The following is a 27689-nucleotide window of genomic DNA, read 5'->3' as shown; positions in this document are numbered from 1 at the left end:
CAATTTTCTACACACACACAATAAGTTCACAATTTACCCTACAAACTACCGCCCTAATAAACTGGGAGAAAATTCTCTCACAACCAATATCACCACACACATGGGAAAAAACCTTTAATACCACCCACAAAGCTTCTCGATGCAGCTCCCACTGGGAATCGTACTTGAAAATCTTACATCAATGGTACTTAACACCCGTTAAACTCTCATTGTACTACCCTCAACACTCCTCCTCATGCTGGAGACAATGCGGAGAAACAGGCTCAACACTCCATATACAGGTGAAACTCAAAAAATTAGAATATCGTGCAAAAGTTCATTTATTTTAGCAATGCAACTTAAAAGGTGAAACTAATATATGAGATAGACTCATTACATGCAAAGCAAGATAGTTCAAGCCTTTTTCATGTCTTTTTTCCACTTGAGAAACATTGCTCAGCTGCGTCCTATGCTATCATATACTGTAGCTGAAAAGTTGACCATACATTTGTATTCTCCATCACTGACTACTGCAATGCTCTACTCGCTGGTGTAACTAAATCCACTATTAATCAACTTCAATATGTGCACAGATCTGAAGCCAGAATCCTGACTAGGTCTGGTACAAGTGATCATATTACCCCTATCCTGGAGTCCTTGCACTGGCTACCGGTCAGATTTCGCATAGACTTTAAGATCAGCTTGTTCACCTATAAGGCTCTTCATGGCTTGGCGCCCCATTATCTCTGGACGTTCATCAACTTACTACCCCCTCGTAACCTCCAGTTCTCAAATTCTGGTCTTCTGTGTGTTCCCCCTACACCTGATGGGCAGGGCCGGCGCTACCACTAGATGAACTAGACAGCCACCTAGGGCGCTCTGCCTGCCTAGGGCGCAGCCACGGCCACTGATTTCAGGCTATCCTCTGTGCAGTGCATGTGGTCCTTCACATGTTATGTATCACTGCGCATGCCGGAGTGAGAGAAATAGTTTAGCATCAGAACCCCTGTATAATACTAGACTGATGGCCTGTAGGGGCTTTTAAAGTGCTGCCTATGAAACAATATAGGGTACTGAAGTTTTTTGCCATTTAATGAGAGTAGAAGAGCCCCTACAGGTCATCAATTTAGGGTTATGCAGTTCTGGTGCTAGAATTTTTGAAATAATTTTGAAGTTTTGGGCTTTTTGGGGGTGCAAGTAGTTGTTTTTGCTTTGGGCACAAAAAAGTCTAGCACTTGGGAGACAGAGCCTTCTCCGGCTGTGCTCCAAAACTCTGGAACTGACTGCCAAAGAACACCAGAGAGGCATCCTCTCTAAATTCTAAATTCAAATCAAAACTAAAAACATTTTTCTTTAGAAAAATAGCTTTCATGGAATTTTCCATTTGTTTTTCCATTATTTTATTCTGTGTATTTCTTGTGTTTTCATTGTAAAGGATTTTGAGAAGCTACCTTTAAAGGAACTACAGTTGTGTTCAAAATAATAGCAATCCAACATCACTAACCAGATCTATCATTGTTTTTGGTATAAATTATATTTCTACATGGCAAATAATGTACTAGTAGGTGTAGTAAAAGTAATAGAAGACCAACAGACCCAACAGTCATGAAATGCATGCTACTGATTCTGTGTAACTTAATCATTATTTGATAGGAGCAAGTTCAAAATAATAGTAGTGTGGAGTTCAATTAGTGTGGTCATTCAATCTGCAAAAAAACAAGTGTCAAACAGGTGCCACTTATTTAAGGACAAAGGCAGCAAATGTTGTACATGCTGGGTATAATGCATTTCTCTCTAAAAATCTGAGTAAAATGGGTCATTCCAGACATTGTTCAGAAGAATAGCGTATTTAAAAAGTTGATTGGAGAGGAGAAAACATATAAAGAAGTGCAGAAACTGATAGGATGCTCAGCTAAAATGTTTCAAATGCTTTAAAATGGCAACCAAAACCAGAAAGACGTGGATGAAAACGGAAAACTCCCATTCAAATGGATCAAAGAATAGCCAAAATGGCAAAGACTCAGCCAATGATCAGCTCCAGGGCGATCAAAGAAGGTCTAGTTACCTGTGAGTACTGTAACAATTAGAAGACACCTATGTGACTCCAAGCTATCGGCAAAGTCCCATTGTTGAAAAAATGACGTGCTGAAGAGGTTACAATTTGCCAAAAAACATACTGACTGGCCTAAAGAGAAATGGCGCAACATTTTGTGTACTGAAGTAAGATTATACAGTAAATGTTTGACTTTGTAAAGAAAAATGCAGACACTGCTATTTTTTGAACAGCCTAATACTCCTCTTTTTCACTTTCTGTAAAGTAATAACACATTTGAAACATTTTTCATGTTTTGAGTTGGATTAGACTGTGCAGTGTTCCCAATGCATTTGCGTGTATGGAAATAAAAGCTATTATAAGGATTTTAAGCTTTACGCAAACTTTTTTAAACACAATGCTACTATTTTTAACACAAATGTATATAAAATAAAGTTTATTATTATTATTTATTATGACAAGTCATATAAAAAATAGGACAAAGATAAGGAGTAACTTCAGTAAGGAATGCTGCTGACCTGATATCACTCTGTAAGAATAAGCCACTGTTTCTAAAGTTAGCAGAACTTCCCATACAGCAGGTCACCTCTCCATACTCCTGCATGATCTGGATCATCTCACACATAGCTAAGGAACAAAGGAATATTAGCAAACAGAACATTTTAACAAACCAAGTTTATCTTTACAGCCTTCTTTGCTTTACCCACTTTCTGGTGTACAGTCTGTAAACAGCGGTACCAACAAGGGCACATTATCAATGTTTTGCAGATGAGGCCTTACTTGATGAATACCACGAGGGAGCTTTGCCTATGGATAGGTAATAAAAAATGTTGAAAAAGGTTAACACTAAATCCTAAACAGCCATTAACATAGTAGCTCAGTCAAGGTAAAAAAATTTAATGTTTCCCTTACTCGATTTGAATCCTCTAGAAAACTAGGAACATCACTATCCGTAGGCTGAAAACTAATCATATCTGAATGACCTTCATCATCCATCAATAGTAAGCCCTCTGCATCTTCCCGAGAACCTAAAAATGTCATAAAGAGGCCAATTATTTATGTGGACAATTACTCAACAATTGTCCAAAAACAAAACTGGGATAGCAGGATGGAGAACCATGCTACAAGAGTTTTGCCATTTTTGCTCACCCTGATGTAAGTCATCTCGCAGAGATCCAGCATTACTGGGGCTGGATGGTGGTACCACAGAACCTGGCCCATCACCATTTGGAGTTAGAGAAATGTGACAGTTCCATCCAGTCTCTAGGCCCATCTTCTCTGCAAACACCTGAGTAGACAGTAAGAACTTGTACAAAACTAAACAGAAAGGGGGGTTCTAGTTAATGTGTGGATTTATCCAATCCCCACTTGAACTTCTTCAAAATTGATCGCTAAAAACCCTAGGTGTTACCAAAAGTATCTGAAAATGCTTTCTCCTTGTATAGCTAAGCCACATCCTCTGTGTTTACATTTGTCCTGCACAGTTTTGGGTAGGCAGTTTAAGTTTAACAGAATGTCTTCTGCTTTCATCTTAGAATTGTATGTGCTGAAAACATTATTATCTCTCTCATACCAACAATCAGAAACATAAGGCCACACAAGTGACTATTACATCTTTTCAATGGGCTCATTGCAAGGGGCAGTTTGTCTTATATCACCTCTAGGTTATAAATGTATAGTTTTAGCACTTTTGAATGGTTTACAATTGTAGCTATATTGCTAAAAGGAAGTGCTCCATTATCTGTAGGTCAAAATATATCAAGAAATAAAGAGTATTAAAGAAAAAGTACCACTATAAAAATTATGTATTCTGAATGTTTGGTGTTGCTTGCTACAGCTTAATATCTTTTGAATAGGCTTGTGTTTTTTTCACTTATATTTCAACAAGTTTTATTTACTATGAGGCAACACCTATAATAAAAATGCAGGTCAAAGTAGTGACCATAAACCCTTTTTTTGCAGTCCTTCAACCACACACTGCATTAGGCTCAATAACAAAAAGTAAAAACTGTAACTGTAGCCCTCCTCCTTGGGGAAATCTTTAAAACCCTTATTTATAATAAAAAAACATGTAATGTTTGCTTTCTTACTTTGCTTCTAAGCTCATCATCCATGGAGAAGTACACAAATCGGATACAGGCATTCACTAAACCATCTATAAGACGCACAATATCCAGACGAGCCTGGTACTGTGAGGAGACCATCCCCATGAAGATCTGTCCACTGAGTGCCTGGGTAAAATCCTCTGTGAACTCTCCAATGCCTTCTGTGTTTAAGTAGAAAGAAAATAAGACAAGACACAAAGAAGACACGGTAGAAATTAAATAAAATCAATGACAGCATAATGAGGAAATGCCAAGATGCAACAATGTAGTTTAGAAAGCCATACATTCAATAATCTTAGTAGCAGGTGCTATTCCCTAAAACACAGTACCCCCCATTTCAACCAATTATAATCTATGTTATACAAAGACATAGTGGCAGGTTAACTGACTCCTGTCTAAATTGTCCCTAGTATGTATGAATGTGAGTTAGGGACCTTGGATTGTAAGCTCCTTGAGTGCAGGGACAGATTTGAATGTACAACATATGTGTAAAGCACTGCTGTTTAAATTGATTGCACTATATAAGTACCTGTAATAAATAATTAAATACTAATCAGTTCTTTATCTAAACTGGTCTATCAACACTTTTCTAACATAAGCAGAAGGAATTCTGGAATTCTATAGTTTATTATAGTTAATAGGAACTCTTTATTGAATAAATTATATATCTTTAAGGAAACTTTTTCTTCTAGTAATATGCTGACCACCATTTTTATATTTATTCAGAATATATAATGCTGGACCAATGGCTTCAATGCTTTTTGAAATCACTAACTCAGAACCAGTATGGACATCAGGAAAGTCTAAAAAAGTTTGCACTTGCAGAATGAAATGTTAGCAATAGTAGCTATAATTTTTCTCTCTGGAAAGGTTTCCTTTAACAAGGAGCAAAAGATAACAAGGTATAGTATGTTAATGCAGTATGCTCAACACTAGTTGCTTGCTCACCATCAGAACTCCAGCTGTCATGACGGCCAGAAGGTTTCAATGGCACAGTCCCACCTAAATCACATGATGCTGGAATGGTGCTGTGACCAGGAGCATGGTGCATCTCTATGCACTTTCCATGAAGTTGAGGGGACAGTGAGTAGTGCATGGGCTTGTAGGAAAAGGCAGAGCAGTAACCAGACAAGCAGGCTCGCTGGTAGAAATCCAGCACCTTTTTCCTGAGATACATGATAAATAAGTATGAGTGTATTATACAGGCAAAAAACAAACATGCACAAAGAAATTAGGAAAATGAATTGTGGATTGCAGAGAAAAGCTAGTAAGGGCAAATGGAGAATAGAAGACAAGCTTTTGGTGCATTTTAAAATATTTTCTTGTTTTTCAGGGATGCTGCTATTGGGAGATAATGTTATGAGGCGTACCTGTCAGACCCAGAGAGGGGGTAAATATCAGCTCCATCCCAGAAATCAGTACAGGCTTCAAGGATAATATCAGCTGTTCCATGGGACAGCATCTGCTCTGTGTCTGAGAGTTACAGGAACAACAGATGAAAGAGATACACATTTCAATATATAAAAAAAAACCCCAAAATAATTCTGACAGAACAAGAAAAAAGGCCAGGAGAGAATTAGAAAGGCAAAGAACATGGATACAAATGAATATTATATACTAAGGAAAATGGTGTAATATCTTCAAACAAGGATGAAATGAAGCCAACTTACTGGATGTGACATCCTTGACAAAAAGGCTGATCATGTGGCTGAGTGGAGGTCGTCGCTTGGTAACCGTTGGAAGCTTGCAGAGAAGGGACTCCTTCACAGTTTCATCACTTGGAAGGTGATAAAGAGCAACATGATTTTGTAGTTTAAATAGATCCTTTGCTCCAGGCGTGAAACCTAGACACAAATCACAAGGTCAATAACCAAGATGAGAAAAATAATTTTCTATTAAAAAACAGAGTACACAGAATGAGATATTAAAGCAATCATACCGATGAGCCTAGAAAAGTCACAGAGTCCCCATGGGATATGCCCTGGAAGCACAGAGCAGCGCGTTTCTTGAAGGGCAATGTGCTTTAAATGGTCAGAGAAGCGGCAAAGGGTGGTGGTCACATCTGGGTTACAGAGGTTGAGCAGCACATTAAGACCCAGAGGTTTCAAAGAGCTCAGGTGAAGTTGCCAGTTAGCCTCATCAAACTGGATGCTTTGAGGATTCTGCTGGTCCTGTGACAACCGAAGCATCTCTAGATGGCAGTCACAAACATAATCATCCACCTCGCTGCTTAGCTACAAGCAAAGTAAAAAGCATTAAAAAAATACATATTGCAAAACATATACATACTAACTTAAATGTAGAATGTTTCAGTTGAGTAACAATTTTATGTATTTCTAAAGACAGTTGTTTTGGACAGAGTAGGAACCCCTGTAAATAGTTTTTCTACTGCTGTCTGCATCCTACCAGGGAGGGGGGTTCTGCAAACTTTAGAATGTCTTAACCTTCTGCCTCAGGGACAACAGAAAGTGTCCCTGAAAGTTGTCACTAGAACAACACACACACACACAAAATTGGCTGACTGGCTCCCGCTTGCTGTCTCAGCCAATGAGGAGGCAGAGACTCGGGACAGCCGAGGCTGTTAATCACATCGCTGGATCATGATGAGACTCAGGTAAGTATAGAGGGGGCTGGGGGCACTGCTACACACAGAAGGTTTATTGCCTTCATGCAAAGAATGCATGAAGGTAAAAAACCTTCAGCCTTTAAAACCACTTTTAAGTTATGTGTAATAAAATGGAATGACACAGGGAAAAGTATTGAACACATGAAGAAAGGGAGGTGCAAAAAGGCATGGAAAGCCAAGACACCACCTGAAATCTATCAGTAATTAGAAAGCAATCCTGCCCCTTTATGAATGCAAATTAATCTAAACTGATGGCCTATAAAAAGGTGTCACACAAGAAAAATCTCATGATGGGTAAAAGCAAAGAGAGCTCTCTCAAGACCTTTGCAACCTTTTTGTTCAAAATATACTGATTGCATTGGTCACAGAAGGCTTTCGAAACTTTGGAATGTTCTAGTGAGCACTGTTGGAGCAATAATCCGGAAGTGGAAAGAACATCATTTCATTATAAATCGGCCAAGACCAGGTGCTCCTCGCAAGGTTTCTGATAGAGGCATGAACAGAATTATCAGAAAAGGTGTCCAAGAGCCAAGCACCACACTTGTGGAAAGCTTCAGAAAGACCTGAAATTAGCAATGCACTCAACAGCCATGGCCTGTATGCACGCTCACCACTCAAGAATCCTTTGGTGCAGAAAAAGCATGTTGAGTCTTGTTTAAAGTTTGCTGCACAACATTTAGACAAGCTTATGAAATACTGGGAGAATATACTCATAGTGTGGTCAGATGAGACCAAAATTGAACTCTCTGGATGCCATAATACACACCATGTTTTGCGGTTAAATGACACTGCACATCACCCCAAAAACACCATACTGGCATTAAAGTTTGGAAGTGGGAACATGGTGTGGGGTTGTTTTTCAGCATATGGTACTGGCAAACTTCATATCATTGAAGGAAGGATGGATGGAAAAATGTACCAAGACATTCTTGATAAAAATCTGCTGCCACCAACCAGGATGATGAAAACGAGGGTGGACATTTCAGCAAGACAATAATCCCAAACACAAAGCCAAGGAAACTCTCAATTGGTTTCAAAGAAAGAAAATAAAGAAGCTAGAATGGCCCAGCCAATCACCTGACATGAATCCAACAGAAAATCTGTGGAAAGAAATAAAGATCAGAGTTCATAGAAGAGACCCACGGAACCTCCAAGATTTGAAGAGCCAAAATGGGTCAAGATGACACTTGAGAAATTCATGCGACTAGTTTCTCCATACAGGAGGCGTCTTGACCCTGTCATTATCAATAAAGGATTTTGTACAAAGTATTAAATAAATTTCAGCTAGCGTGTTCAATACTTTTTCCCTGTGTCATTACATTTTATTACACATAACCTAATTTCTGAACTTATTTGTTTCTTTGTATGTATGGATTGCATGGGTTGTTACCGACATGTGGTGAAAATTTCATGTCAATAGCAACTTTAGAAATATATTTACGGAGAAAAACGTGTTCATTACTTATTTTACTTGCTGTATATGGAAATGACGGTTGTTACTCAAAATATGTTATTCTTTTCTTCAGTGCTTGATATTATCTAGCAAGAAATAGTTGCTAATGTTTAACTATTCACTTGCTGATATATATATTATATATATGCAGCTGTACAATAGAATCATAGTAAATAATACAAGAATAATGGAAAAATGGATGGAATATTATAGTTACACATGCAAAGGAAAATATTTGAATGGGTGGAATAGCATGGATACATATCCCATGTAACATATTTGACCATTTTCTTTTTTTAAAAAGAAAATGGGTATAATTATTTTTCTAGAAGGGGATTATAAGATGAATATCATTGTTACGCATCGCACGTAATGTATTTGAACTGTTTCTGATAGGAATATGGGTATAATTATTGTTCTTAGAGAAGAGAAGAAGCGCCTCTAAGTGCAGTATAGGTAACTTTAATGGATAACAAAATGTAGAACAACTCACATACTGCATGTTAAAAGCAAGCTCAAAAGGATGGGAGAACGGCTGTGTCCATGCTGTGTCTTCTTCTCTTCTCTATTCTACACAGAGTTCTGCTACTACTGTATGAGGCTTGCCCTAGTGCTATATGGACTTGTAGCCCTACATTGGACTTTTTGGACTCTTTCACCATTTTTAATAGCTGGGTGGTAGCACTTTGCGCTGATTGTTCTCTAATTGAGTTTCTTGCTTGATAATTATTGTTCTTCATGGGAATTATGGATGTAATATCATGGTTACACCTAAAAATGAACATATTTATCCTATTTCTGATAAGAATATGCATATAAATATTTTTCTTCATGGGGGTTATTTGTGGAATACCAAGGTTACACATGCCAAAGACCATATTTGACCTGTGTCTGATAGGAATATGGATATAATTATTTTCCTTCAAGGGGATTGGCGGGGACTATCATTGTTACACATCCAATGTAAGGGATGTGTGTCAAAAATATGTAGTGAGCATAAAGAAAAAGAACTTGTGAATGAGCAGCACAAAGTGGTAAACCCTCCTAGTCTACTAAAAACAGAAATATATACAGAAAGTGCAGCGCTTATGTCCAAAGCATACGAACACAAAATTATTCCTGTGTAAACTTATATAGGAAGTAATTATACAAAAATATATATAAGATTAACTTAAATCCTAAATAAAGTCCAAAAAGTGCAGTGTCCAATGGTGTTGTAGAGATCAATCATGACTAGCGACATAAGGTTACATCTGTGACAATCCTCCACCACTATGCACTCACCGGAAGAGGCAACTAGGCACTGTACAGAAATCCCTCCGAAAGATGTAGCCTTTCCACTGCAGGGATAGATGGCCAAATATCCAGGGCGGCTTGGCTCTATATTGGGATCCCTCTAAAGCAGATGCATCAGCTCCAATGCATGGATAAGCAATCAATCCGGAGATAGTAAATCCTAGATAAAAGAGTTCAGAAACAAGAGCCCAGAGATGGTGGCATATAGTGTAGTATTTTATTACATAAAAATATTAGCATCCACGTGGAGCTCATAAAAGCAATACAGCTTCACTTACAAACATGGCCGCCGGACCATCGTATAGAATCAGCGGCGTGACGTCAGCACGTAGGCTCCCCACTGACGCATTTTGTGCATGCACATTCTCAAAGGGACCCACCTCCTACTGACGCCATCACAATACACATCTTAAATAGCCCTCAGGCGTGCAAATGAACGGGCGCCATTTTATTGAAGACCAGACATTGCATCTTTGTTCCGGATCGTGCAAATCAAAAAACAACCACTTACAAAATAAATAAACAAAATGTGGTGATAATGTTATTACTATTTAGACATGGGATTGTTAATTATTAACTGAATTACATGAACTTATATTTCAACAGGGTGCTGCGGATATCAATATTATAATCACTGATACCAGTGATAAAATAGCCAAAATATCAAAAAAGACCAAAAAAAGGGGATTTAGAAGAAAATATCCCTAAAATTCTAATAAGAAGATTATAAAGAATATAATAAATAATAAATAAAAATCTATTAAATTCCAACAAAGATGTGATCCAGAATGAAAACATACAAAAATAAATATAAAATAAAGCCGTGGGGCCTTAAAAATCCACTATGTGACATAAAACATATAATAAAATCTCTTTTTTCAAAAAATCATATAAAAACACATGAAGGAGCATCAAAATCATTTAAGTATGTGCAGCATGATATATAACATGGCATGAATAGGCCCAAATAAAAGCATCTCAACCCCATAAATATATTATTATGGAACTTATTCATATGCATTCCCCCCTAAGTAGATGGAAGAAACATAAACATCAACTGTTATCAATAAAACTTATCAATTTAAAAAGCCACAGATGTGGGACATTAACCTCTAATTGGCATTTTAATCCGTGTGTGTCACCTTGTGTGTCTGTACCAAGGCCAAACATTCCAGAGTATGTAAACTTTTGATCATGGCCATTTGGGTGATTTCTGTTATTATGATTTAAAAAGGAGCCAAACAACTATTTGAGAATAGTTTCATATGATCATCATCCTTCAATAAAGGAGCATTTTTTGGCATGATCAGTCATATTTTTAATATCAATGCCAAAATTTCACAATTTCTGCCAGGGTATGCAAACTTTGGAGCACAACTGTATATGACTTTGATGCTCTTTCATGTGATTTGTTTTAAAAAAAAATGTTATTATATGTTTTATGTTACATAGTGTTTTTTTAAGGCAGCACGGCTTTGTTTTATATTTATTTCTTTGTATGGTTTCATTCTTGATCGTATCTTTGTTGGAAATGACTAGATTTTTTGTTATATTCTTTATAATCCCCTTATTAGAATTTTAGCAATATTTTCTTCTAAATCCCCTTTTTTTGGTCTTTTTTGATATTTTGGCTTTTTTATCACTGGTATCAGTGATTACAATATTGATATTCGCAGCACCCTGTGGAAATATAAGTTCATATAATTAATTTAATCGATAATTAACAATCCCCATATCTAAATAGTAATAACATTATCACGTTTTGTTTATTTATTTTGTAAGTGGCTGTTTTTTGATTTATACGATGTGGAACAAAGATGCAATGCCTGGTCTTCAATAAAATGGTGCCCATTTGTTCGTGCGCCTGAGGGCTATTTAAGATGTGTATTGTGATGGCGTCAGTAGGAGGCGGATCCCTTTGAGAATGTGCAGGTGCACAAAACGAGTCAGTGGGGAGCCTACATGCTGACGTCACGCTGCTGAGTCCATATGATGGTCCGGCGGCCATGTTTGTAAGTGAAGATGTATTGCTTTTATGAGCTCTACGTGGATGCTAATATTTTTATGCAATAAAATACTACACTATATGCCATTATCTCTGGGCTCTGGCTTCTGCACTCTTTTATCTAGGATTTACTATCTCCAAATTTGATTGCTTATCCATGCATTGGAGCTGATACATCTGCCTTAGAGGGATCCCTATATAGAGCCAAGTCGCCCTGGATATTTGACCTTCTATCCCTGCAGTGGAAAAGCTACATCTTTCAGAAGGATTTCTGTACAGAGCCTAGTTGCCTCTTACGTCTGGTGAGTGCATAGTGGTGGAGGATTGTCACAGGTGCACTCTTCACAGATGTCACCTTATGTCACTGGTTATGATTGATCTCTACAACACCACTGGACACTGCACTTTTTGGACTTTATTTATGATTTAAGTTTATCTTATATATATTTTTGTATAATTACTTCCTATATAAGTTTACACAGGAATAATTTTGTGTTCTTTATATGCTTTGGACATAAGCGCTGCACTTTCTGTATATCTTTATGTAAGGGATGTGACCTGTTTCTGATAGGAATATGGGTATAATTTTTCTACATGGGGAATATGGATGGAATAACATTTTTTACCTTATTGCATTCCTTGCATTAAGGCAAAAAATGTTTAGGCATCAGCATCCTCATTCGATCCATCGCCGTGCACACCTGCAGGTCTTCTCTCCCCTCACTTCTGTGTCTCACTGGCTTTGCTGGGGCACTGGGAGCCATTGGCTTCCACAGCTGTCAATCAAAGCCAGTGACAAAAGAGCGGGGGGTGGGGCCCACTGTCTGAATGAGCACACAAGAGTGCCCCCATGGGAAGCGGATACCTGTGGGGGCACTGGCCAGGGAGGAGGGGCCAGGAGTGCTGGCGGGGGACCTGAGAAGAGGAGGTTCGGAACCATTCTATACAATTCCACTGCACAGAGCAGGTAAGTATAGACATGTTTGTTGTGTTTTTGAAAACACATTTTTGCCTTTACAATTGCTTTAACAAGGAACATATTTAACCTATTTCTGAAAAGAATATGATGTAATGCTTTTCTACAAGGGGAATATGGGTTAAATATCATGGATACATATTTCAAAGAACATATTTAACCTGTTTCTGAGAAGAACATGGGTATAATTATATATATTTCTAAATGGGAATTATGGATGGAATATCATCGTTACACATCCCACATAATGCATTTGACCTGTTTGTGATAAGAAAAGTAATATAATTACTTGTATACATGATGATTATGGGGGGGGGGGGGGGATCTCATGCTTACACCTCACAAGCAACATACACTCACTGGCCTCTTTATTAGGTACACCTGTTCGATTGCTTGGTAACAAAAACTGCTAATCAGCCAATTGCATGGCAGCAACTCAATGCATTTAGGCATCTAGTCGTGGTGAAGACAACTTGCTGAAGTTCAAACAGAGGATCAGAATGGGGAAAAAAAGGGATTTAAGTGACTTTGAACATGGCATGGTTGTTGGTGCCAGATGAGCTGGTCTGAGTATTTAAATAACTGCTGATCTACTGGGATACTCATGCACAACCATCTCTAGGGTTTATAGAGAATTGTCCGAAAAAGGAAAAATATCCAGTGAGCTGTAGTTGTGTGGACGAAAATGCCTTTTTTGACGTCAGAGGATAGTGGGCAAACTGGTTCGAGATGGTAGAAAGGTACCAGTAACTCAAATAGCCACTCGTTACAACCAAGGTATGCTGCATACGATCTCTGAACGCACAGCACATCGAACCTTGAAGCAGATGAGCTACAGCACCAGACCACCACACCGGGTGCTACTAGAAGTTTGGAAAATGTTGCCTGGTCTGATAAGTCTCAATTTCAGCTGCAACATTCAGATGGTATGGTCAAAATTTGGCGTAAATAACATGAAACCATGGATCCATCCTGCCTTGTACCAACGGTTTAGGCTGGTGGTGGTAGTGTAATGGTGTGGGGGATATGTTCTTGCCACACTGTGTGCCCCTTCATACCAAATGAGAATCATTTAAACGCCGAGGACTATCTGAGTATTGTTGCTGACCATGTCCATCCCTTTATGACTATAGTGTACCCATCTTCTGATAGCTACTTACAGAAGGATAATGCACCGTGTCAAAAAACTCAAATAATCTCAAATTGGTTTCTTGAACATGACAATGAGTTTGCTGTACTCCAATGGCCTCCACAATCACCAGATCTCAATCCAATAGAGCACTTTTGGGATGTAGTGAACGGAAGATTCGCATCATGGATGTGCAGTCAACAAATCTGCAGCAGCTCATGATGCTATCATATCAATATGGACCAAAATCTCTGAGGAATGTTTCCAATACCTTGCTGAATCTATGCCATGAAGAGTTAAGGCAGTTCTGAAGGAAAAATGGGGTCCAACCCGGTACTAGCAAGGTGTACCTAATAAAGTGGCTGGTGACTATATTTAACCTTGGTTTTTTTTCTGCATACTTACTTGTAAAATCCATTTATTGGAATATATCACTGGACACAGAAAAAGCTATTCATGACTATGTGGGTTATATCCCACCTATAGGTGAATGGACACTGGCCGACCAATCAGAGAGGAAGTTCCCCCCATATAACCCCTCCTACACAGTAAATACTTGTAGTCAAAAACAAAGTTTTTGTAGCAAACAATGAAATTCCAGAAAGCGGGGAGAGACCTTTGTATCCCGTGATGGACTCCATGAATTGGATTTTACAGGTATGTATGTAGAAAAAAAATTCAATTTTCTTTATTGTACATCACGGGGCACAGAGCAGGTTATTCATGACTATGTGGGATGTCCTAAAGCAGTAAAAAACACTCTGAGAGGTGGGTGACACCATAATAGCCTGGTAGAGTGTGCTCTCACCTGAAAGGGTCGGAATTTAAACTTCAAACCATAGGCTTGAATGATTAACTGGCGAATCCAATGAAAAATAGTTGAACTGGATGCTGCCTGCCCTTTCTGGGCCCTTCTGGCAGCACAAATCAGGATTCCTGACCTATGCCACCAACTCAAGAAAATCCTGACCACTCAAACTACATCCAGAGTATGCAGCGCTCTTTCCACTGCCGACTGTGGACTAGGAAAAAGGAAAGGCAAGACACTGTCTTGATTTAAGTGAAAACTAAAAACCACTCTAGACAGGAAGATGGATGAGGGCTAACAGCACACTATCATGATGCCAGACCAAGAACGGCTCTTTACATGAAAGAGCCACCAGCTTTGACTTGCTTCCTGCCGAAGTGATAGTAACCAAATAAGCCACCTTCTGAGTCAAACGATAATGTTTCTTTAATTGGTTTAAAGGGCGGCCTCTGCAAGGACAGCCAAAGTCACAAGGACACAAGGGCGGCCTGACAGATGGGACTGTCCGTGTTACACCCTGCACGAAGTACCAAGTACAGTAAAACCTAGGATTGCGAGTAACATGTGCTGCGAATGTTTTGCAAGACGAGCAAAACTTTTTTTTATAAATTCTGACTTGATAAAGGAGCGATGTCTTGCAATACTAGTATGTACGTATGATGGATCTGATGACGAACTGATGGATCTGCATCGCGAGCAACAGCAAGAGGTTATGGAGGAGATCTCATCTGAAGAGGATAAAAATGCAGAGGAATCCCTCACTTCAAATTAGATTAGGGAGATGTGCAAAATGTGGGATATAGTGCAAACTTTTGGAGAAAAGCACCACCCGAATAAGGCTGTAGCAGTTCAAACGATAAATCTGTTTAACGACAATGCAATGTCACATTTCCACCAAATCCTTAAAAGGAGGCAAAAGCAAGTGTCATTGGATAGGTTCCTTGTTAAAGTCGCACAAAAGAAAAAGATTCCAGTGAGCCAACAGATAGCCTGGACCCTGCACAAAAGACATGGCAATAGTTGATTTGGGGGAAAGCATAGATTAAGGGGAACTGGTCCCTAACGTGTTACCAGTGCATCTACCCCTATTGCCAGTAGGACTCTTGACATGGACACAACCTGTATAACTTGTTGTAGAACCTGAAAGTCAGCAGATACACATCCAGAGTTCCCAAACGCTGGCATATTGCTGAGAATGTCTTGGGATGCAGGGACCATTCTACCGGTATCAGCAGCTGACCTCTGGGGGAAAAAAATTCCTGCCAGTTTCCTATACATGTAATATGTACTGCCGACAGAGATAGCACATGCTGTTCTGCCCCAGACAATGTAGTTCACCTCTTCCTGAAACGCAGGACTCCTGATGCCACCCTGGAGACTGATATACGCCAGTGCCCTGGCACTGTCGGATCAACCCCTGACCAAAAACCTGTGCAACTGGTTCATGCAATAATCTAGAGCAAGGTGTACTGCCCAAAGTTCCAAGACATTGATGGGCAGTATTCTCTCCTGTGGAGAACAAGTCCCATGAACTGTATCCACCTCAAAACCAGCCTCCCAACCGGAGAGACTGGCATCGGTGGTTACTATCTTCCATATCACTGGAAGGAAAATGATCCGTTCAGATTCCTAAAGACCACCAATTCAGACTCTGTAATATCCCAGGGACAAAGCCCTCCAGCAATCCAATGCTTGGACCTTCATGATCCAGACAGAGTGTTCCTCTACAAAAGACCTGAAGTGGAACAGCATAAAGAAACCACTTCAAACATAGATACTATTTCCCCATGCAGAGATGTAGTGAAGGATACCTTTTGCTTCCTAAATTTCGATTTAAACTTGAAACTGACTGCTCCCTAAGCAAAGGAACATTAAGGAATTCTGAGATTGACACCACTCCATGTCCTCAGCAGGCCCAGCACCAGGGCTAGGAGCTTTGCGAACACACGAAGGGATTTGTCCAGTCCAAAGGGCAGTTCCCCAAAACAAAAAAAAAAATGTTGATTCTTTACTGCAATCACAGAAACCCTTGATGAGCCCGAAAAATTGGCACACGAAGATATGCGTCATTGAGAACTATGGACACCCAAAATCTTGAAGAAAAGCCACCACTGATCGGACCGATCCCATCCGAAACAGGATGTCTAGACTTATGTCTAGTGCCTTGAAACCTAAGAGAGAGCTCACACCCGTTTGGTTTTGGCCCTGCGAAGCCATGGAGTGTCTTGAATCATCTCAGAGACTGCCCTAGCATTCTCTGCCTGAGATACTTCTCAAAACACAACCGTTTCAGACTCTGGAGGGGAAAAGCTTACAACACCTCATATTCCCAGGCAGTCTCCACTCCAAGCACTAACTAGGGCTGATCCTGTTTAGCTTCCGAGTTCAGACGAGATCAGGCGCGTTCAGGCTAATGCAGCCGCAGTCCATTGCAGCTTTACCACCAGGAATAACTGCAATGCCAGACAAACATAGTGTTCCAGACACCTGACACCACTGGTTTATTGTGAAATTCGAACACCTCCAGATTACCCCCTGTACATTAAGTACGCATGTACGTATGCAAGTTATGCATTAAGTATGCATGTATGTATGCAATTAATGCATCAAGCATGCATGTATGAATGCAATTTATGAATCAAGAATGCATGTATGAATGCAATTTATGAATCAAGAATGCATGTATGCATGCAATTTAAGCATCAAGTATGCATGTATAGATGCAGTTTAAAGTGTTACTAAACCCACAACAGTAAAATCAGTCTGTATATGCAGTAAAGCATGCTTGTTATACTGTGGAACCTAAGGGGTTAATATTGTGCATTGTGTAAAAACCCTGTTTGATCCTGACTTCTCTGATCCTCCCCTTCTTCCAGTGGCCCCCTCTTATCTCCTGATAAGACATTTTGTGTGGAGTCACTCTGCACATGCTTAGTTTGGTGTGTATTGCTAGAAAGGTTTTTACTTTCCCTTGGGAGAGTGCATGTGATTAGCACAGGTCCAATCAGCACTGTCCAGACAGAGGTCAGTGGTTGTGCATACTCCTAGAGCAATATGAAAACTCCTTCTACAAGCTTTAACCAGTGCTCTGCTGAACACTGATAGAAGTCACAAGACTGCTCTAACTGCTGATGAGAAAAGGTATTTAGCAGTTATGTTTACTAAAATAATTGCACTTCCTCGTTCTGTGTACTGTGGGAGACCAGATATAGTGAATGCAGGATCCTGGGTTTAGTAACACTTTAAGCTTCAAATACATATGTATAGATGCAGTTTATGCATTAAGTATGCATGTACGAATGCAGCTTATGCTTTAAGTATGCATGTATGAATGCAGCCTATACATTAAGTATGAATGCACTTTATGCATTAGGTATGCATGTAGTTTATTCAAATTTACAGTACAAATAATTATACAGGTATGCATGCAATAATGTAATACAATGCTGTAACTGTCCTGCTTTCTAGATCTGTATCAAACTCAGCCTGGGTGCAGCCTAAATGTAAGCTCCTGCAGATCAAATGCAAGCTATTCTAGAGACGCAACTGGCCTAGGCCTAGGAACACATTTGACCTTTTCCTGATAAGAATACGACAATAGTTTGTTTTCTACATGGGGATTACGGGTGGTTTATTGTGGTTAAACATGCCTAGGAACACATTTGACTTCTTTCTGATAGGAATATGCAAAGGAACATATTTACCTGTTTCTAATAAGAATATTGGTATATTTATTTTCTACATGGGGATTAAGCATGGAATATTATGAATAGACATGCCAAGAACACATTTGACATGTTTCTGATATAAATATAGATATAATTTTTTATACATATGGACTATGAGTGAAATATTATGGTTACACATGGCAAGGAACACATTTAATCTGTTTCTGATAAGAATATGGGTATAAAAATTTTTTACATGGGGATTATGAGTGGAATATTATGATTACACATAACAAGGAACACTGTCAGGGAAGGAAACGAGGAAGCCCTGGCAAATGTGCCAATGCCCAATATGGTCACGCTAATTTGCGCAAAAAAGCGCACGGCACGCATAAGCGCATACATGTGCGCGACAGCGCATTGGCACATGCAGGGCATGATAATTGTTGGCGCAGTGGCGTTTATAAGGACTGCAGCCCCTCACAATAATTGCTGTATTATTGTCAGACTCCTGTTCCTCTGCGAATTACCCTGCTGATTATCTGTTACTGACCCGGCTTGACCCTGACCTGCTTTGGCTTCTCTCTTGGCTCTTACCTCGGGCCTCTTCCTCGGATCTGCTCCTGCCTATTCCTGATTGGTAACCTTGGCATGACCCTGGCCTGCTCCTGTCTTTACTCCTGATTGATGCTCTGTTTGACCCCGGCCCTGGCTTCTGACTTTACTTCCTGCTCCACCCATCTGTCTGGATCCGCCAGTCCTCTGGAGAGCTCACTCCTGTATACTGTCCACCCACGGGTGTCGTCTCATTGGGTATCACCAGCAAACTATATAATTGGCAACTCATGCTTCTTTTGGCACTGCACCTTCTTTTACTACCTTCAGGGGTGCATTGCATTTAGTAAGGGGAGCTCTCTCATCACCTCAGCCTCCAGTCAGGTACGTGACAAACATATTGAACTGGTATATTTTGCAATATATGGATAGTTATTATATTATTATACATAAAGATTATGGGTGGAAAATCAGGGTTACACATATCAAGTATCCTATTTGACCTTTTTCTGATACCAATATGGGAATAATTATTTTATACATGGGGATTATGGGTGAAATATTATGGTTTCTGATAAGAATATGGGTATAACTATTGTTCTCCATGGGGATTACAGATGGAATATCATGGTTACACTTAACAAGGAACATTTTTGATCCTATTTTTCAGATAAGAATATAGCTATATTTATTTTTCATCATTGAAATTATGTGTGCAATATCATGGTCACACATCCCACACAATCTATTTTTACCTGATTCTGATATAAATCACTTAGAAAACACTTAAAGTGATTGAAAAAGTGATGCCCATATTTCTATCAGAAACAGGTCAAACACGTTACATAGGCTGTGTATCGATTACATTCCACCCATAATCCGTATGTAGAAAAAGAAAATACCCATTTTCTTACCGGAAACTGGTCAAATGTGTTTCTAGCCATGTTTAGCCATAAAATTCCACCCATAATCCCCATGAAGAAAAATAACTATACTCATTCTTATCAGAAAAAAGTCAATTGTGTACATAGGCATGTTTAACCATGATATTCCACCCATAATCCCCATGAAGAACAATAACGATACCAAAATTTTTTTAGAAACAAGTTAAATATATTGCTTGTTAAAGTGGTAGCAGACTTGTTTTTTTTTTATTTTACTACAGGTAAGCTTATAATAATATAATAAACACTGCCCAGGGTGGATACAGCTCTTCAGAGCATGTGACTCTGCCCATGGAAAATTCTGTCAACTTTAAGGATCCTATGGATTGTCATATAGGCAGAGACCTTAAGAAAACCTATGTTAAGGCAGGATTGCTCTGTTGCCCGGTGATAGCACTGACCTCTATCTCCAGAGCCTTGAAATCTTGGACAGAAAATGTGGAGCAGACTGTCAGATCAGGTGTAGATGCTAAATCAGTCACCTTAACGTTGAAGGAAATCAAACTGACCTTGGATTTTCTAGCCGAATCCTCAGATATGGCCCACCTCTCGGGCAGGATGATGGGGCGTTGTATAACCTCAAAAGGAGCATTGGCTGAGAACTGGGCTGCAGACTCTTCTTCTAAGCAAGCCCTTTGTTCTGTGCTATTTAATGGGAAAAGCCTGTTCAGAAAACCTCTGGAAGAAGCCATTAGTAGGGTCACTGGAGGAAAGTTGGGGATCATTCCTCAAGATAAGCGTAGGCGTCAACAGCAGCCTTTTCGCCCCTACAAAAGATTTAGGGAAGATTTTTATGAATCCAAAGCCTTTAGGAGACGCAAAATTTCTCGCCCTCAGTGGAGAGGAGCAAAGTCCTCCATCCTGCACAATGTCAAATCTAAGGCTGCACAGGCCGCCAAGCCCACAGAAAAATCTTTCTGATGGGGTGACCATCCAACCATCCCCAATAGTTGCCAGGCTGGTTTCAGACGCTTGGGTGGTTCTGATAATAATAAGAGGCTACAGGATAGAATTCTCCTCTCCCCCGCACCAAGATTACACTGTGGAAACCTCAGCGCCCAGGCACCCAAAAAAGAAGAATGTCCTGAAATTTTATGCCAGAGAATTATTGAAAGAAAAAGCCATTGTTCCAGTCCCACAGGGGAGGAAGCCCCAACTTCTATTCAACATTTTTTTAGGTGAAAAAAGCCTCAGGAGGCTACAGATCAGTTCTCGATCTGAAAGATCTTAACAGGTTATCAGAGTCAGTCATTTCCGCATGAAGTCTTTGCAGACGATAATGTCAGTTGTGAAGAAAAATGCCTGGATGATCACTATAGAGATTTCTAATGCTCATCTCCATGTTCGTATAGCAAGCAGTCATCAGAAGTTTCTTTGGTTTGTGATTGCCAATCAACATTACCAATTTACCTGTCTCCCATTCGGCTTGTCCACAGCCCCTTTTTTTACCTTTTCAAAAGTTTTCGTGTCGACAATAGCCCTTTTGTGTTTATGCAATAAAGAACATACCATTATCTGGACGATGTCCTCATCTTGGGTGACTCTCCAGACTCTAATGTCACACAAAATCATGGTAATACATACCCTAGCGAGGTTTGGCTGATCAATCACCAAAAAAGCCAACTGTCTCCTCAACAGGCAATAGAATATTTGAAAAATGTTCAATAAAAAATAAAGTATGTGTTGTACTCACAAACGACAATATAGTCAAGACACATCATAAAGAACAGCTGGGTCAACACCGCGCTGTGTAACAGTCCGCAATAGGGAGTATAGACATCCAAAAGGTTGACGCGTTTTGAGGACTTGCCTCTTCCTCAGAGCCAGTGGCTCTGAGGAAGAGGCAAGTCCTCGAAACGCGTCAGCCTTTTGGATGTCTATACTCCCTATTGCGGACTGTTACTCAGCGCGGTGTTGACCCAGCTGTTCTTTATGATGTGCCTTGACTATATTGTCGTTTGTGAGTACAACACATACTTTATTTTTTATTAAACATTTTTTATGGTAATGCACTAGGCCTGTGCACCCTCTGTTTTTTCTTTCCTCATTCAGGATATTTGGATTTCCCCGGTCCATTTGAGGGCAGCAAGGTGTGCATGTTCCAGGACATTCCTTATGTGGTTGTAGCCTGCATTGAGTCCATCCCCAAGCGCAGGAGCATTTGTGTTTGCTAATAGAATATTTGAGCCTCATCTTCGATACAGTAAGGGAGAAGTTGTTTCTGCTCCAGCGAAAGGCTGCTCAGTTAATGACCTGTGCACAGATGGTCATGGAATCCCCATCTCTGCAGAGGAATTTATTTTCCTATTGGGTATGATGACAGCAGCTATACTGGTGGACCCACGGGCCCTATGTCATATGAGGCACCTTCAGAATTCTTTCCGACAACGGAATTGTTCATCAACGAACCAAAGGATTCTCATTCCCCATTTCCTTCACCAAGACCTGATTTGGTGGACGACACGGGACAAAATGACTAGGGGGGCTCCCCTCAATCCTGGAGATTGGATCATTGTTACTTCGGATGCCAGTCTGCAGGGTTTGGGAGTACATTGCCTAGGTTATGAAGTCCAAGAGTGATGGCAAACAGCTCTTTCTCCTCAATTCCATACTCTGGAACTCATGGTGGCATCATATGAGCTGAAGATGTTCTCAAATCTTCTGGATGGAGCCTGTGTCAAGTTCCTGATGGACAACAGGACGGCTGTATCTTATATAGCAAATCAGGCAGGTACAAGGAGCCTCCCCCTTTTGAAAATAGTGGCCAGGATTTTTCCATGGGCAGAGGACCATCTGCAGGCCTTGACTGTGTCCTACCTTTCGGGCAGGAAAAACACCCTAGCAGACAGACTGAATATCCTGACAAGAACAAATGGTCCTTAAATGGCAGGTATCTCAGGCCAGTCTTCCACAACTGGGAGACTCCGCAAGTAGACCTGATGGTGACCCCCGAGAATGTTTGTCTTCCTCACTTCTGCTCCTGGGTTCTTCAGTCGCCAGGCAATAGCTCAGGATGCCTTCTCAATCTGCTAGAACCTTAATATATAAATATATATATATACCCATATATGTGTTCCCTGCAACAGTCTTAATTCTCAAGACTCTCCTGAAGATTAACAGGGAGACGAAGAGAGTAATCTTTGTGGCATCCTTCTGACTGAGGAGGCCATGGTTTCCGCTTCTAACCCAAATGATGATAGCCCTCCTAATCATCTACCCTGCAGGAAGGACCTGTTGCTCCAAAGACATTGGCAGCATCCCAACCCACACAGGCTGAGCCTGAATGTGGTTTTATTGAAAGGGAGACATTATTAGCGGAAGGTTTTCCTTTGTCTGTCATGCAAACTATGCTTCAAGCAAGAAAATCTGCCACAAATGTCACCACAGAGTCTGGAAAAAGTTATTTTCCTTAGCAAGATCAGAAAGTTTTGATTCTTTGGCTCTGTGAGATGTGGAACAATGATATTCCTCCCATAATCCCCATGTAGAAAAATAATTATACCCACATTCTTCTCAGAACAGGTTAACTATGTTTCTTGTTAAGTGTAACCATAATATTCAATCCATGATCCCCATTTAGAACAATAATTAAACCCATATTCCTATCAGAAACAGGTCAAATACGTTATGTAATTTGTGTAACGGTGAAATCGCTCCCCCCTCCCCATCGTTTAAAGAAAAATAATTATACCTGTATTCTTGTCAGACACAGGTCAAATATGGTCCTTAGCATGTCTAACCTTGATATTCCACCTGTAATCCCCATGTGGACCAAAAATTATACCCATAATCTTTTCAGAGACAGGTTAATATGTTCCTTGTTAAGTGTAACAATGATATCCCACCCATAATCCCCATGAAGAACAATAATTATCAAGCAAGAAACTCAATTAGAGAACAATCAGCGCAAAGTGCTACCACCCAGCTATTAAAAATGGTGAAAGAGTCCAAAAAGTCCAATGTAGGGCTACAAGTCCATATAGCACTAGGGCAAGCCTCATACAGTAGTAGCAGAACTCTGTGTAGAATAGAGAAGAGAAGAAGACACAGCATGGACACAGCCGTTCTCCCATCCTTTTGAGCTTGCTTTTAACATGCAGTATGTGAGTTGTTCTACATTTTGTTATCCATTAAAGTTACCTATACTGCACTTAGAGGCGCTTCTTCTCTTCTCTAAGAACAATAATTATACCCATATTCCTATCAGAAACAGTTCAAATACATTACGTGCGATGTGTAACAATGATATTCCCCCCATTATCCCCTTCTAAAAAAATAGTTATACCCATATTCTTATAAAAAAAAGATCAAATATTTTACGTGGGATATGTATCCATGCTATTCCACCTATGTGTAACCATCATATTCCATCCATAATCCTCATGCAGATAAATAATAAACCACATTCTTATCAGAAATGTATCAATTTTGTTTCCTTAGTGTGTGTAACCAATAATCTTCATTTTTAAAACATCTCTTTCCAGGTTCCTAATAAAACAGATACAATGTACAGTAATGCTTTACACATACATGTGCAGTACTGTATGGAATCCGTAATCTAATCCTAGAAATAAAATAAGTAAATTTTAAATTTTTATACAATTTACTAACATTCTATTGCACAGCTGCATACTGTATATATGTATAATATGCACACTATATTGCCAAAGATATTGGGATGTTTGCCTTTAATGGCATCCCAGTCTTAGTCTGTAGGGTTCAATATTGAGTTGGCCCACCCTTTACAGCTATAACAGCTTCAACTCTTCTGGGAAGGCTGCCCACAAGGTTTATGTGCGTCTATGGGCATGTTTGACCATTCTTCCAGAAGTGCATTTGTGAGGTCAGGCACTGATGTTGGACGAGAAGGCCTAGCTTGCAGTCTCCACTCTAATTCATCCCAAGGGTGTTCTATCGAGTTGAGGTCAGGACTCTGTGCAGGCTAGTCAAGTTCTTCCACTCTAAACTTGTTAATCCGTGTGTATATTGACCTTGCTTTGTGCACTGGTGCGCAGTCATGTTGGAACAGGAAGGGGCCATCCCCAAACTGTGCCCACAAAATCAGGAGCATGAAATCGTCCAAACTGTTTTGGTATGCTGGCGCCTTAAGAGTTCCCTTCACTGGAAATTTAGAGGCCAAGCTCAACCCCTGAAAAATAACTCCACACCATAATCCCCCCTCCACCAAACTTTACACTTGGCACAATGCAGTCAGGCAAGTGCTGTTTCTCCTGGCGACTGCCAAACCCAGAAACGTCCATTGTTTTGCTAGTGTGATTCATCACTTCAGAGAACACATCTCCAGTACTCTAGAGTCCAGAGGTGGAGTGCTTTACACCACTTCATCTGACACTTTGCATTGCATTTGGTGATGCAAGGTTTGGATGCAGCTGCTTGCCCATGAAAATCCATTCCATGAAGTTCTCTACGCATTGTTGTGCTAATCTGAAGGCCACACAAAGTTTGGAGGTCTTTAGCGATTGACTCTGCAGACAGTTGGCGACTTCTGTGCACTTGTGTGCTTCAGCATGCGCTGACCCTGCTCTGTCATTTTATGTGCCACTTCATAACTGAGTTACTGTTGTTCCCAGTTGCTTCCATTTTGTTACAATACCAATTAACAGTTGACTATGGAATATTTAGTGGCAAGGAAATTTCACAGATGGAATTATTGCACAGGTAGAAATCTATCACGGTACCACACTTGAATTCACTGAGCTCCTGAGAGCGCCCCATTCTTTCACAAATGTTTGCAGAAGCAGTCTACATGCCTAGGTGTTTACTTTTAAACACCTGTGGCTATAGAGGTGATTGGAACACCTGAATCCAATGATTTGGAGGAGTGTCCCAATACTTTTCGCAATATAACATGTATCAGCAAGTAAAGAGTTAAACATTAGCAAAATAATATCAAGCACTGCAGAAAATAATAACATATTTTGATTAACAACAGAGACATTTTCATATATGTGTGTGAAAAGTATACTGACACCTGGTGAGAGTGCTGAGCATTGCAGCCAATGATCCCATCATCCTAGCATGCAGTTTAGTACGACCTCCAGAACAAGTGTCCTCACTGAAGATTTCACTTCTATTCCTGTTTTGGTGAGAACTCAAAATTTTGGATTTTCCCAGACTTTCAATCCCATCAACAATGGTCCCCAGGCAAATGGAGAGCGTGAAACTGCCAAGGAGGGACTCATACAGCCATAATAACCTGTCAAAGGTTCAAAACTGCAAACATTCTATTCTAAACAAAAAAATGTTGGCTTTAGATAAAATTTATTATCGCCCATTGAAAAAGATAAGGCACTGAATAAACACACTAAACAAATTACCTGCCCAGCAGTATCTTGGCTGAAGCTTACATTAGAACCAGAGGCATGTTTATTTCGGCTGTGAGGTTTTTTTTGTGTATCTGTTGGTCTGGAGAGATCATTTGAACATTCAGCGCTATCCTGTTCATTCACAACTTGTAGAACATCTGTGTCTGCCAGCAAAGCTACCATTTCCTGTGGCTGTGAAGAAGAGCAAGATGAGACAAGGAATAGTGGAACAAAATACATTAAATGAAACAATATTTGTCGGCTAAAGAAAGGTTTAAGCACCTCGTCTTCCATCTCTGTCTGGCAGTAGGTATGTAAAGATAGCTGGTCAGTGACATCCTCATGTCTTTCAGTGGCGTGATCCACTCTACCGCTAAAAAATAGGACTGTCTCTGGGCTGGGATTGGGCCAGGAGAGAACACCTTGTTTATCAACACAGCAGATGACCTGTAAGACAAGACAATTATTAGCTACATATGACAACACCTATTAGTAGATTGATGTTTCTGAGATTCAGAAAACTTGTAACTATAAGACAGAGTTGCTGTACCTGGGTTCCAACAATCCAAAGATCCAAAGTGCAAGTATCCCTATGAGCTAGAAATGAGTCCACCACCAACAGAGCTGTGCTGCCTGCTCTATGTGTCAGTGTGCTGCTGAATAAGAAAACCACTGATAGTCTAAGGCAGGCCCATACATGATTCCTTTGCTTTCAATAAACCAGCGGGTTGAACAAAAAAACAAATCGATTTCCCCATCCACACATTCAAGGTGGATGAGGAAATCCCTCCCGAGGAGCTATTGTACTCTGACAGCGGGGAGAGATCCCCACCTTCAGAATACACTCATCAGCATCACCAGCTGTAGGCTGCGGTATTGATAGAGTGAAAATTTTTCAACAGGCTGGTTGTACAGAAGCCGAAGGAGAGACTGACTTCTGTAAAACCAGCCTGCCCTTCTGAAATGATCCATCTATGGCCAGCTCAAGGAACCACTATGGTGGCAGAACTCTTTACCAACAAGCCAATTCCTCTAAATATCAGTGATGTCTGACAGTACCTTGTGGCAAGCACAATTCACCAAGTGCTATGCATCAGTAGGAATCAAATGGGACACCTCAGATCAGAAATAATGGAACCAAGGCAGTTAATTGTGCTTATAATTTATAAACCAATATTTCTACTCACTGTGACAGACCCCAGGCCATGCAGCAAACCAGAAGTATATGACAGCGTCTCACATTTTCCCCTTACAACACGCAGGAAGTGCGTACACACAGAGCGCAACATTTCCTATACAAGAGATTGCTGTGTTATAAAAAAAGGAGCCAAAATGATGAAAGTACAAAAAAATACAAGAAGAAATGAAATGTAGGTATTAGAGAAAACATATGCTTTGCCCATGCAGGGCAGAGGAACAGGTTTGCTTTAACCCTTTGCTCCAAGAACTTTGTGCTTTACTGCACAAGTATAAAAAAACATTTTAGGCCTAAAGATTACTTAACATTATACATTTTCTGATAGCAAAGGCCCCGAAAAATAAAATAGTGCTAAAGTTTCATGTCAAAATGATATTAGCAGTTTATCACGCTCAAAAGTAAAACATACGCTAAAGTTAATTTTAGGGCACCAAATGCAATATATTAGCCAATTTTATGGTAAAACAATGAGGTTATGCCAAGCAACTCAACATTCAAGCTGTAAAATGGCATGCACCTGTGATATGGAGAAAAACTTTGGTACCCTAAATTTTTTTTTTTTTTTCAA

At 39.9% G+C, this 27689-nt stretch overlaps 1 protein-coding gene across 3 annotated transcripts in view; it reads right to left on the bottom strand.

The window, feature by feature from the left end:
- TMEM94 (transmembrane protein 94) overlaps nt 1-27689 on the bottom strand; it is a 226028-nt gene that overhangs the window by 64018 nt on the left and 134321 nt on the right. The window contains exons 12-23 of one of the 3 annotated variants that reach the window (XM_089668743.1): nt 27111-27215; nt 26206-26370; nt 25936-26115; nt 6077-6371; nt 5808-5981; nt 5508-5610; nt 5086-5303; nt 4123-4298; nt 3182-3320; nt 2945-3060; nt 2740-2839; nt 2551-2659 (exon numbers count right to left, since the gene is read on the bottom strand). In XM_089668743.1, coding sequence (XP_089524869.1) covers nt 2551-2659; nt 2740-2839; nt 2945-3060; nt 3182-3320; nt 4123-4298; nt 5086-5303; nt 5508-5610; nt 5808-5981; nt 6077-6371; nt 25936-26115; nt 26206-26370; nt 27111-27215 — 1880 coding nt within the window. Of the gene's footprint in view, nt 1-2550; nt 2660-2739; nt 2840-2944; nt 3061-3181; nt 3321-4122; nt 4299-5085; nt 5304-5507; nt 5611-5807; nt 5982-6076; nt 6372-25935; nt 26371-27110; nt 27216-27689 lie in introns of all 3 variants that reach the window. The other 2 variants (XM_089668746.1, XM_089668748.1) reach the window with 2 other exon arrangements.

The sequence above is a fragment of the Staurois parvus genome, unplaced genomic scaffold (assembly GCF_062004578.1).
Source record: "Staurois parvus isolate SC_StPar_1 unplaced genomic scaffold, SC_StPar_1.0 ptg000008l, whole genome shotgun sequence".
In the NCBI taxonomy this organism is placed as follows: Eukaryota; Metazoa; Chordata; class Amphibia; order Anura; family Ranidae; genus Staurois; species Staurois parvus.
This window is presented reverse-complemented; position numbering and strand designations above follow the sequence as displayed.